The sequence below is a fragment of the Labrus mixtus genome, chromosome 15, assembly GCF_963584025.1.
Source record: "Labrus mixtus chromosome 15, fLabMix1.1, whole genome shotgun sequence".
Taxonomy (NCBI): domain Eukaryota; kingdom Metazoa; phylum Chordata; class Actinopteri; order Labriformes; family Labridae; genus Labrus; species Labrus mixtus.
The window spans coordinates 8,269,546-8,283,492 of record NC_083626.1 but is presented as its reverse complement, the minus strand read 5'-3'; the positions used below and the strand labels follow the sequence as shown (position 1 = coordinate 8,283,492).

General features: G+C 42.4%; 1 protein-coding gene across 2 annotated transcripts in view; it reads right to left on the bottom strand.

Annotated features, from left to right (window-relative positions):
• Positions 1-13,947, bottom strand: part of LOC132990301 (plexin-A1-like) — a 261,264-nt gene that overhangs the window by 84,173 nt on the left and 163,144 nt on the right. For both annotated transcript variants that reach the window (XM_061058473.1, XM_061058474.1), the window contains exon 10: positions 3,081-3,281. In XM_061058473.1, the coding sequence (XP_060914456.1) occupies positions 3,081-3,281 (201 nt within the window). The remainder of the gene's footprint in view (positions 1-3,080; positions 3,282-13,947) is intronic.

Below are 13,947 nucleotides of genomic sequence, written 5' to 3'. Positions count from 1 at the left end.
GAGCTTAGTCTCTCTCTCTCTCTCCTCTGTCTTTCTTTATTCTCTCTCTCTCTCTTTCTTCTTCTGCCTCTATCTCACTCTCTCGGTTGCATCGTCATTGTCTTTCCCTTAATTCCCTCACCTCCTCTTTGGCTCTCTCTCTTTGTCTTTTTTCTGCTCACTGTTTTTTCTCTGGTTTCAGAGCCTTTTGTGTGTGTTTGTGTCTGTCAGCCTACAACACCGCTGCAATTCATCATCATTTTATCTACAGCTCCCTTAATTGGATCCTATCACAGTCCCACCTGACGAGGAGAGAGGCGGGGGGTTGGAAAAACTGAAGCTTACACACACACACACACACACACACACACACACACACACACACACACACACACACACACACACACACACACACACACACACACACACACACACACACACACACACACACACACACACACACACACACACACACACACACACACACACACACACACACACACACACACGCAAACAGTTAAAATCCCCTCATGGCTGGTTTCATCAGCAGCTTTAAACTTGTGTTTAGGCTGTATTTACTATTTTTCCTCCTGGCGCTTGCAAAAATATGCATCAGTGTTTTGCCAAATAAATGAGGAAGTTGATACGTGTGTGTGTGTGTTTGTGTGGGCATCCATTCAATTTGCCAGTAACTCAGAGATTTTGCTTTCCTGTATCCTCAGCAGCCCTCAGCAGTAGTACTGGTGAAGGAATGAATGTGTGTGAATGTATCAAACATGACCACTGTCTGCTCAGCTCTGATTTTCTGCTATCAGAAGTTTTTACAGGTTTACAACTGATACAGATGACGGGATTTTCTTCTTTCCTTTTTCAGAGCACATGAGTTATTAATTTCTGTCAGGACCTAAAGACAAGTTCAACCAAAATCTTAAAAAGTGGATCTGGAGAAAATTACCAACCCTGCTTTTAAGTGTGCAATATACAAATGTGGCCTCTGTCATTTTTATTGACTTTTAGTAGACATCAAATGATAAAAAACTGTGATGCAGACTATTAACAAATACAGAGAGAAAGAGCTGTAAATATGGACAGAAGATGTTGTGATATAAAACTTTGTCCAAAGCCTGATGTTCCTCTACAGCTCCATTTTATCAGAGAGTGTATGAACTCCACAGACTGGAGTCTCTGTTAACAGTAACCCCCCCCCCCCCCCCCCCCTCCCAGATACATCAGTGCTGTATACCATCCTCTCCTCTATTGAATGTCTGTACCCTCACTCTGCTGCATTTTGTTTACTACCATGAACTGCTTGTGGGTCACATCTCTCATTCGCATCCAGGCTCCGCCTCTCCCACTTCTCCTGTCTGCACAGGAGCATTCGGTATGGAAAATTAAAATGCACTGTCCCTGACTGAATCAATACAGGGCAGGGCATGTCCCATATTTTGTTCAGATAAAGCTCTAATGCATACGCTGGGTTTGCACATGCTGGGAATGAAATAAAAAAGTAATAAAGGCAAAATATTTTTTACAAGACAAAGGAAGGAAAGATCAAATCAGAGTAGATTAAACATTAAATCAGGCATAAGCTTCGCCCTGGATAAGAGATAATGTGGTCCTAAAAATGTGGCACTGGACACGTGTACAGTGATGTGATCTAAATATGTATTTGATGCGTCTAAGGTCAGTTTACACTTAACTTAAGACAATCTGAGATTGATCTGTGCAACCAGGACTCATAGTTTCAAACAGGGACTACTGATATATTTGTAATAGAGCCGTGCCGGCTGTGAATGCAGGCAAGCCGATGTATCAGTCAGGCTCCAGATTCTTTTGTAGAAGAATTTTGCTTCTGACTTTGTCCAAATTATTCACACATTCAACTTGGTGTACAGCAATTACTGTTTTGGCAGCTCACTCTCTTTTCAACAGGCTTTCAAGTTCTCAGGTCTCTGAGGACAAATCTGACAAAAGCCTGAAATAACAACCCCCCCCCCCAAAAAAAAGAGAAAAGAGTCAAATAGAAAAGAATATTCTTTTTTGCATGAAGCGATTATAGAGACACAAGTGACTAAATATGGGGAAATTACCTTTTTGAAACACAAAAGAACCATGGGAGCCATCATTATGATCTGGAAGTCAACTTGAGTAATGTGCCCCTGAACTATTTTTCGTGTCACCATCCCACATCAGAGGCAGAACGACTTCCAGGATCACATAGCCAACGCTCATTCTTTCCCTTTGCAGAGGAGAATGGGGAGTGACTGAGCCGAGCTCAAAAAACAGCAAGTGGCCGCAAATCAGCGATGTGTTCCCGGGGCCCAGCGGTAATAGGGCAGGCCGACTAAATGACCCGGAGCCCATGACGAGTGTCTGACAGGCTGAAAAGGCGCTCGGTGAAGCTGCCAAAGCTACGCGCGCACACACACACACACACACACACACACACAGGCTGCCTTTTAACATCACAGGCTCACTATTGGACCTATCACCGTGACTGAGCGCTGATGTGTGCAGCTCCCATGTTAATCATATGTCTCGTTAAGTAAGTCATAATTGGTGTCATTTAAAACGCCTCCCCCTCTGCCTCATGCCCTGATTGGAGCCGAGGAAAATTAACATTGCTGAAATGGTCGCTCCCCATTAGCGGTGACAGTTTGACTGAGGGCTAAAAAGGCAGGAACGAGGAGTGGAATGAAGAGAGAGTGGCTTCGAGTCAGCGAGTCCCTGTGGCTGTACACCTTAACTTCAAGTCTCTGCCGATCCATCACGGCTGGTATTTCTGTTTCACACTGCAGCTGGTGATTAAAGCGGTATGGCTGTCCTGAACAGAGTTCATGCCTGCAGATGAAACAGCCAGGGTTGGTCAGAGCTAGGAGATTAGGATTGGCTGAGATGGTAGTCAGTTGATAACCAAGCCCTCTATAAAGAACATTAAAGACTGGTTGATACTTCTTTGTTCAAGACGCCCTTATGGCCTACACCGTTGTCTTTGTAATACACCGGAAGCAAAATGGCCGCTGTGATAATTCGTTGAATGTATTTTCAAATTCCTAGTATTGTGTTGTCTGCACATGAACGTGTTTTCTCCCTCGTCTTACCGTGGTCTTCTGACACTGTATGCTGGTGCTGTTGAACCTCAGAGCCGGGACGCTGTGCGTGTTGCCCTGGATGTGGAAGATGCACTCGTAGTTCCTCTGGCCGGACTGAGGCTGCGGCAGATTCTGGGCCAGCAGGGTGATCGGTCTCATGACGCCAGCGGGGATGTAGATCTGGGTGGAGGGCAGGATCTGAGGACACTCCTGGAGAGAGAGATGAGGAAAAATAAGAATAAAGTAAAATGTAAAAGACGTGACTGGAAAAAGAAAGTAGGATGACTCAGTGGGATGTCGATCTTTGTGGACACAATGCCCTTTTGAGAGAACAATAGGGGGAAATCACATTTTCTTCATTGACAGGAAAACAAAAAAGAATACAATACAAATACTATTCATCCAGATTGACAACTTTAAGTATGTCCTGTATGTCAACAGCTGCCTATGAATCCTTTTCTTTTTGCTCCCCAGAGCCTCCCTCCAAATAAAGCACACTATTCAGGATGCATTTCAGCCTCCTTTGTTCTCAATGGAGACTGTGCTTGAAGAATGAGGCAGCCTAAAACCTCCACTCAGAAATTATCAACACTCTCGAGGATCAACTCTCGTCCTATTTACGAAACCACTGAATATTAATTGTGGCAGTCGCTTGTCAAAATGAGCACAAGCCATTTCGGAATCAAACCCTTCACAGTATTAATGAGTATGTTACGGATATTAGCGCTGTTTTTTTTTTTTTTTTTGGCCTAAATGAATGCACCAAAAGGATATTCTAATTCTTTAAGCGTGGACAGAATTGAGAGCCTGAGGCGGCGTCTCTTAGGAACCCCGGACAGTGCTAATGCTTCAGTGTTGTACTGTTTAACAGCTACAGTGTATGGGATTAGAGAGAGAGATGTCTGAGGGGTCAGCGCCTCAATTCAGCAAATTCTCGCTGCTCTTAAATCAATAAAAAAAAAAAACTTGGCTGAGACAATGGTTTTTTACTGCATTTTAATTGGTGGAGCCTTATAGCTGTTAACAAGTCATGAGACGATACCCAGCTGTCAGCTGCAATCCATGCTTCATTATATCCAACCAGTTTATGTGTACCATTGATACTACAGAAGGGCTGCTCTTATATGATCGACTCAAATGTTTTCAGTTGAGAATAATCAGCCTACTAGGTTTGATTAGTCGGAACGTTGCAGGAGAAAAGCCTTCAAACGCCCTCACCTTGCCTCTTTGTTCATTACATCTGTTACCAACTGAACCTATCCTGAAAAGAAAATTGGCCCTGTGGGTAAAGTATGCATGTGATGTAGTGTAGTCGGTTTGTTACAGACAGCTAGTCTCTGCTGTGTGTGAGCCAAAGTATGAGGATGAACCGTAGACACAGTGAAGGTTAGGGTTACAGCAGAGAGTAAGTTACAGTCTCAAACATAGCAGAAGGTTTGTGTTTGGTTTGCTGCACTCAATAAATACACCTGTTTTTATGCACCACATGTTGCTAGCTTGCAGACAAAAGCTAGGTTAAAGCTAATAGTAATCAGCCGGTTGACTCTCAACTCAGAGGATTGACGCTGCAAAGTTTACATTAGATTTACTAAACCTGAGAGATTGTACTGAAAATAGGAGAATGGGAAATTAGTAACAAACTATCTTGTGTTTTTCTGAATGTTCTAACACATTCAGAATTGTTTGCACTCAAGCTGTTTGCATTGTTGTTAAAGTTGGATCCGCTCGAACCCGGGCCTAGAGGACCACAGCCTTTGTACACAGAACAACTTTTATCCATTAATGTATGTTCAGTATTCTCCCTAAGTTGCACAAAGGCCATTCAAATACCAAGCTAGAATATATGAATTAAGTCATATTCCACTTAGAGCCCCGTTAAGTAAACCATAATCATCCTATTAGAGTGGTACACAGGTTTATCTGCATTTAAGAATCAGTGGTAACTGCATCCCTGTATAAACAGGAATGTACCTAAAGTTTGACCAAGGCAGCTGCTTCACACCCTCAATGTGAGCTCCGCCTTGCAGAGGTGCCGTCTAATGGAGCAGCGGTAATGACTTACAGATTGGCCCGGGAACGGCAGAGAGGATACAGAGGGGAGAGAGAGGTTTGGACATAATGGCACCGAGAGACACCTCCGCTCCCTTCAAACCCATTAAAGCACACTCTCTCCTCCCGATAGCATCGAGGGCAGATGGAGGGTGAAGGTTGGAAAAGTAAAAAGATGTGGTTATTTAGAGATAATAGAAGCTTTTCAAAATTGCTTTTCATAAATAGTTCTAAATATTTAATACGGATTTGTGCGTTCAGTTGACTAAATGTCATCATTCTAGTTAGCAGCAGAGTTACAAGTCAGCAAACAAATAATTTATATTTTTTCATTTGATGCCGGTCGCATGGTGAAACTGTATCAAAGCCACACTTTACGAGCCTGGGTTGTAGCCGTACACTGGTTGTAGCTCTGGTTAATGCGCTCTCTCTCCCCGCTCTACAACCGGGATGTAAACAAGCACAGTGAACTGATAGCATCTCGTAGGAGCAGTGTGGTTTTGAAGACCTTTGATCTAAAAACAGAGATAAAGTTGTACGTAGGCTGTGTCAGGTTAAACTTGTGCATCGCCTGGAGCAATGCATCACCACATAAAGCACCGGCATGTGGATGTTACTCAGCAGGGACGACCGATGGTTGGCGGTGCTAGCACTCCTAACGTTAGCTTCAAATCACATCGTTTACCCGCTGACAATTTTGGACAAATCATTCTCAATTGTGATTGTTTTCTGAGTGTTTTCTTACCTTTAGACAGGGCAGATAACACAACTTAAGTTTCTGTTTAACCTTCATACGCTGATGAACGCTTTGTGCTGTAACACATCTTTTCATAACATTAGAGGACGTTGAGTGTGCTGACTTTTCTGTTTTCCCACAGCGTGATTTTAAAAAGGTTTAGGTTTGATTAGCTTCTGGATTTTTTTGGTACACACTGTACGGGGCTGAATTATTAACTCAACAATTTGATTATGTGAAGGAAATAAGAAAGATGCATAATTATGGGTGTGGCTGACAGGTGGGCGTGTTGTAGCTTTTTGCCAGGAGGCTAAAGGCTCGCCTCATCTCCAAACTTATGGCTGTTACTCCATTGACAGCATTCCCAATATGGCGACTGCCACCATTGGGCTTTAAAACTCAGCTTTCAAAGCCAATGAGTGATGTCACTGAGACGACATCCATGTTTTATACGGTCAATGGTCTTACCTGGCATGAAGGGTTAACTTTATAAGTAATTTATGTAGTTTTAAGGCACCAGGTGCAGGCTATTTTACACTAAGTAGAAATAAATACTGATTGCTTTTTTTGGAAGTGGATTTTTTCTTTTGGGTTATTAGTAACTGAAAAATAATCTAAGAATAACTTTACTGCTATGTTTGCCAATGAGTCAGCCCATTTTCACAACCACAGTGGGATATCATGTGAAAGCTCCTACATGTAATTAACAGTGTGAGGCTCAGATGAACAGGTTTCTCCCAGTTGGCAGCTCACATTCACAGAGATTTTAACAGGATAGTATTGAATGCCAAGCTGCAGCGAAAAGAGAAGGAATCGGAGGTGGATGAGAGGAATGAGGAAAAGACAGACGAAGAAGGGATCAAATCAATGCCAGTGAGCCCAGTGAAGCAGATTGTCAATTAGTAAGGCTGACAGTCAAAGTTTAGAGTCTTCACAGATGGCGACAGACCGCTAATGAACTGCTTCTAGCCTCTAATAAAATGGAAAACAGGACTAAAGATGCCCAGAAAGGAAAAAAGGGAAAAGGAGTGTGTGTTTTAAAATGTGTGTGTGGCTAGATATTTTCAGGAGAGTATCCACTCTGAAGCAACAGTCATTGTTAATGTTGGAAGGACTGAGCTCAAGCATCCGCTCAAAAGAGTGGCATAGAAATCCTGCCTGGCTGCTACACACACACACACACACACACACACACACACACACACACACACACACACACACACACACACACACACACACACACACACACACACACACACACACACACACACACACACACACACACACACACACACACACACACACACACACACACACACACACACACACACACACACACAATCATACACGCACTTAGACCACTTCACATCTGTGCCTCTCTGCTGCACACTCGTCTGCCTATTGCCTCAACAACGCACGCTCACATCCTCTCTTATTACTGATGCATCAGAGTCGGGATAAAAAGCACATTCCTCTGAGGAGCTTGATTATATGCACAACACGCATATGCATGAACACACACATAAAGGCATCCCACACCCACGCAGAGAAACCTGCATCTACAGCGCAAAGACTCACAAGCATATAAAGGAAGCAGAGAAAGGGTAACAACATACGCAGAGACATAAAAGAGGGAGGGGGTGGGACAAAAGATCCAGGAGCAGAGGATTGTGGGAGATGTTTCATTAGGAGTGGTGACAGGTGTCAGAGCTAAGTCTGCATCAGATAGCGAAGCAGTTCTACACAATGAGACCCAACAATCCCCTCTACCTGGGGGATTCCTCTAATCTCCGCTCTCACTTTATCTGTTTTTTTTTCTTCTTTCTCTTCTTTTTGTCTTGTTTTTTTTTTTTTTATCTTGTCCAGGAACAGAGCTGCCTCCTTTTGTTCCCAGACATAACTTTCCTGAGTCACACTTGGTGGTTCCCAATTGTTGTCAGCATAAAATTCCTGGTAAAAACTACAAGCCTGCAACTGCGGCAGAAATGTACGGAAGCCCTGAGAGGCAAATTTTTTTTTAAAAAAATCAGGAAATACAATCTTCAACTGTGATGTAAATTACTTTTTCTCCTAGAGTTTAAATACCTGAAGAACTGGAAAATATGTTTTTAAAAGCTTGTCAGCTGCATAAAATTTGGCTTGATATACAAAATATTTATACATGATATTAAATTTTAGGGTCAATCAATCAGAATCCACAAGTCATAAAGAATTTAATAACTAATAAATAATTAAATAACAGTTTTGGAATTAGGATTGGAACTAATTAGGAACACTTACAAAATGTGTTGTACATGGGGCGTCGGTAGTCTAGTGGTTAGTGCTCACACCCCATGTACGGAGGCTGTAGTCCCCCTAGCAGGCAGCCTGGGTTCGAATCCGACCTGTGGATCCTTTTTTTGCATGTCCTTCCCCACTCTCTCTCTCTCCCATATTTCTGACTATCCACTGTCCTTTCTCTAAAATAAATGCATAAATATCTCAAAAATAAACAGTTAAACATTATTTTAATACATAGTATTCCTATATATCCTGGTATGTTTTTGCTGTGTCAGGTATGTATATGTTGGTATCTTGATATTTAATGTTCTCTGTGTGTATTGGCATTGAACACACATGCTTTAACTAGGCATGTTATGGATGTCGGTGTTCTACTATGGAGGATTTTTCTATGTTGAAATTATTTTTAAATTAGTATGCTAGCTAAAAATAATGAATTGCAGCCATGTGGGCTCACATGCATGTCTATGTATTCTAAAGATGGCGACTCACGGGCGAGGGTAGCCTGGTGGGCCTAGTGGTTAGTGTGTAGCCCCATGTTCGGCGGCTACAGTCCTCCAAGCAGGCGGCTCAGGTTTGAATCCAAACGGTCGCTCCTTGGTGTGGGGAATCTTTTTTGCTTCTTTATCCCTACTTGTTTTTGGATGCAGTACCCACTTAGGGATGTGTGTGTTTTTTTTTTTCCATTTGTTGATGTGATACGTATTAAAGTGAGAGGGGAGAAAACAGTTTAGAAAATACAAAAGCATCCACAGATGTCTTTTTATCTTTCTATATCCTCTCAGGACTTCTGTAGAAAACGCCTTGTTGAGCTATAAATTAACTCCACTGTAGTTCAGCGATGCAGAGGCTGAGCACAAGATAAACCATGGGATAAGAGAGGGTGAGGAGAGGTGATGCAAGAAGGATGGCGAGCAGAGAAGATCTTGGGAGCCATAGACTCGTTTATTAAAGAGGGGGATGAGAGCGGAGGAGGTCAAGATCCCATCCGACCAAGGCAGGGGCGGAGCGCTGCATCATGGGAGTCATTCACATCGCTTATTATCAAACAGTTTTCCACAAGGGAAACACAGATACAAACGCAATCTGTGTAACAACTAGGTAGATTAAAAGACAAAAAATGCACACACATACCAAACTCATGCACATTCTTCCTCAAGTCCACACACACACACACACACACACACACACACACACACACACACACACACACACACACACACACACACACACACACACACACACACACACACACACACACACACACACACACACACACACACACACACACACACACACACAGATCAGAAGCTAAATCCTGCCCTCTGGCTCTGTGCTCTGAGATGGTGCAGTCTTAGGCCGGTAGAGTGTTTTACAGCAGCCTTGGGGCCAAATACACACACACACACTGTGATCAAAGGTGGGGAGGAAAGCCTTTGGATAAAAAAAAATAAAAAATTAGTCTTCCTTACTTGCAAAGTTAAATCTCTATCAGCTGCTTCCAGCATCTGCAGGACTAAACACTAAGCAGAAGCCCCGGGCCAAACTTCAGAGAAATGTTTGAAATATTACCTGGATGTCAAAAACTGTATTAGAGGGGATAGACTTGCAATAAACATTTTAACAGTAATGACTTAAGCTGGCCACATTGTAGGCCAGATTTTGGGCCCGATTTGCCCCCCACAACTATCGGGGGGGACGTGGCTTGTCATATCCGATTATTTGTCCAAGGAATCCTCAAGTGTGCGGTGTCACTACGATTATTTTACTGGCCCCAGCCGTAAATGACGATTTTAGGTCAAACTGCCTATAGCAGCCAATGAGAGCAGGCCGACTTGGACGTCACCAAACAGATTCAGCTCGTGCTGCAAATTGTAAAAAGACGCACATGATTCATCTTCTCAGTCAGGAATTCATCCATATTGTTTTTCACTGCAAAAAAAAACACAGCAGGACAGCTATGGATCGCCCTCCATATTTGTTTCTTCTTCTGAAGTTATGAATGATCAGGCAAGTTTCTGCGAGATCTCGTGTCTGTGAAATCCTCTCCCGGTCTAGCCAAGTTGTCTAGTGTCTCCATTCGGACGATTATAATGTTAAAAATCGTTTGAAACTGTCTTTATGTCAGTGGTCTCTGGCGTCTTTAAAACCTGTTCAGATTAAAAAATCGTCGTGTGTGTGTCCAGCTTTAGCCAAAAACATTAAATAAAATCAACAATCTGCAGAGTCAGTGAGAAATCTTTTAAAGAAACTGAAGGAGGTATTTTAACTGAGCAAATTGATTTGTAATTTCCACTGCAATAAAAGAAAAGTCTAAAGGCAATAAAAGAAAATGTTTTTCATTACTGTACAATCTGATGCATAATGAAAAGCATTAGGTTTCAGATGGACCAGATGTGTCTGACGTCATGTTCATTTCCTTCAACTCAACCAAATAATATCCATCCATGATGCAGAATATTTATCATCCATCCTGACCATGCCACTTTGATTCAGTCACTCACTTCACTCTTCTTCTTCTCTCTATACATCTTTCCTGTGTCTTATCTGCTCCTCCCTCCCACCCTCTGCTTTCTACCTGCTCTGTTGTTTACTCAGGCAGTATGATGCCCGAGGCCATGAATCCCTGCTGGCTAGGACTGCATTTCCATATCTACCTTTCCTCTCCTCCACTGCCTCCTTTTTGCTCACATCCTTCACTCTTTGTCAGCTGCTTGACCGTGATGTGTGAGGGGGAAGAAAACAGACCAACAAACCAAACCATCACTGATATACAGAACAACATCACTTCCTCTCGTGTGTTACTGTTTGGATAACACGTTTTATAAGCCACATGGTTTTTTTTTTCATTTTATTTAACCTTTACTTAACCAGGAAAAGTCTCATTGAGATTAAGAATCTCTTTTACAAGAACATCCTGGCAAAGACAGGCAGCAGCATAAATTACTTAGTTTGAGAATATGAGTCAGTTAAAACATCTACAGCCAGATATTCTTGTCTTCAGATGTCTTAAAAAATGTCTTAAAAACATCCAAGGAATCATCCAGTAGTTCCTGCAGGACAGCCATCAAGAATCATATTCCATAATTCTGCAGCAAGAAGGAATTCTTTCAGGAAGAGAGACAGGATTCAGCTTTTCACTAAAACTAAAAACTATAGAATAAAAGAAAATGACGGCATTAAAGAACTTCCTCTGAATGATGACATCAGCAACACCATGATGAACACCAACATGGCTAAAAATACAAACAACATATCTAACAAACCAGATTTAAGTACGGCATAAAGCATGATGGGAACTGGCCGTTTCTAAAATATAATGACTCAGGATTTTACACAGAGGTTTAGTATAACAGGAGGACTTTGACTCTTTGTTTCAAAAGTCAAGCCAATGTGGAGGTTCTTCAAAGCTGCAGTTTTTCCAATAGCCAGCAGGGGGAAACTCAACTGGATTCAGAAAATTGGATGTAAAGCTCTTACACTTTTAAGCTAATCATATAATCTATTTTCCTTCCCTAGAAGTACTTCCGATCTAAACAGAGTCACCCCTTTATCGTGATGTCAGAAACGAGGCAAAGGCCCTGATTGGCTCGCTGACTGTCACCACCTCGCTGAGGCAGTGACAACCTCCGAGTATGATGGATGAGGAGAGGCTGTGTGTGTTTGTCTATGTGTGCGAGTGTCAGAGGGGGTCACCACAGTGTAGACGTCCCGAGGGATTAGCGTTACAGTCCAATGAACCGTTTCAGAAAGGGGGGGGGGGGGCAAGACCCCATCGACCAGCGCTTTTATACACACACAGACACACACACACTAAACACACACATACAGAAAGAAACGGACCTGATATGATGACCACATCTCCCAGGAGAGAAAGAGGAAGAGTCATCTGTTGAGCAATGTCTCAGTTTTAGACACTAATATAGTTAAACCCTGGAGAATAAATCTAACACACACACACACACACACACACACACACACACACACACACACACACACACACACACACACACACACACACACACACACACACACACACACACACACACACACACACACACACACACACACACACACACACACACACACACGAACACCAGAGAACCACAACAGTGTGCAATGACTCTCTGCTAGTAATCCCAATAGATCTCTCCATTCAATCATCCCACAGACAGGTCATAAGCCAGTATCTATATAGATCTCTAACATTTTCTCCTACTCAGAGACATCTTTTCTCCTCAGTCGAGTTCTCTCACTCTCCATTAACAACTTTTTTTATTTTCTTTATCTCTCGGTGCCTGTCTCCTCTAACTCCACAGAAAACACTAGAAGGTCATAACAGGGAAATTTATAAACCTCTACATCATGACATCCAGTTTTTTTCCCGCTCTTCTACGAGCACAAACTCTGTTTCCAGAGTCTCCCAAGGGTCTGCCTGCACATTAAATGCTGTATATTCAGTGAAAAAGGTCAAACAAAGGACACAAACTCGGATCCATCTGCAAACCGGCCACGTTGTCTTGGTGTTGCAGGATTCTATATATATTGTTTAATTTTAGTTTTCTGTTCCTCCTATCATTAGCAATACAGGAGCTCCTGGTCCTCAGTCTGACCACAGACTAGTTCTTAATAAGTGGACATAGTGACTATGGCTTGATCCATTGGTATGTGGACTAGGAGTAGATAACCAGAGACGATATTTGTTTGGTACTGGCACATTAAAGGCAGGGTTGGTAATTTCCTCCAGATTCACTTTTTCTTGGTTGAAATTGTCTTTAGGTCCTAACAGACATTAATAACTCATGTTCTCTGAAAAAGGAACAAAGAAAATCCGTCGTGTAAAGCAGTTTGTAAGTCTCTGAAAAGCAGACGGAGCACTGAGGGAATGCTACTTTCAAAATCATGCTAGTTTTTGAAAACTACCAACCCTGCCTGTCTTCTTTTGCACCAAATATGGAGTGATAGAGTATCGATAAGTATCTGTGTTGATGAAGAAGTATCAGTATCGATCCCAGTATCGATAAAATCCTAAGATGCCCTTGTGGACTACCATTTTGGAGCCCCTAGTTGGACAGCGTGGCCATCACTATCATGATCCTTTGAGCCATATTGCTTATATTTGGAAAAAAAGGGTGGATATGCATGTCTAAATCTCTATCCTGGTTGACAGATCGACATGGTTGCCACTTGTTAGTCACATAATCAGGCTTCTTTATATGCTACCAGTGGATTTGCCCCTGCTGGCCATTTGAAAGAATGCAGGTGTAAGGCACTTATTTTTTTGCATACATTTTGAAACCAAGAGGAAAAGTTAGAGGCTCTAAATAAGAAAGACAGAGGCAGCCAAAAGGCTCTATTCAAGGCTTCAAAACAGTCCAGAAACCAATGGGATACATCAAGGTGGCAACGTCCAAGTCTTCAAGATGACAAACCAAATCACTTGAAAGGAAAAGCATCTTTTGATATTAAATAAGCCAAACTTCAGCTGTCCTACAGTTCAAGTTTGTTCTTCTTGATAAAGCAACAGAACAGAAATTGTGCCTGCCGGGAAAAGACCCCCCACTCCTTCGACTCTAAAGAGCTCTCGATCACACGTGTCCATTAGAATAGCGTTGCCCTGTGTGCTATCTCTGATGACCAAGTGTGATAGTGTGTGTATCAGGATGTTATCAGGTCTGGGTGGTCAAAGTGGAGGAGGATGTAGCTGATAAGCATCAGCTAGTGGATCGATAGGATTCTCTAAAAATACACTCTCTGTTTTGTGGGTGTGTATTTCTGAGGGCGACACAGCAGATAATACATGACAGATAA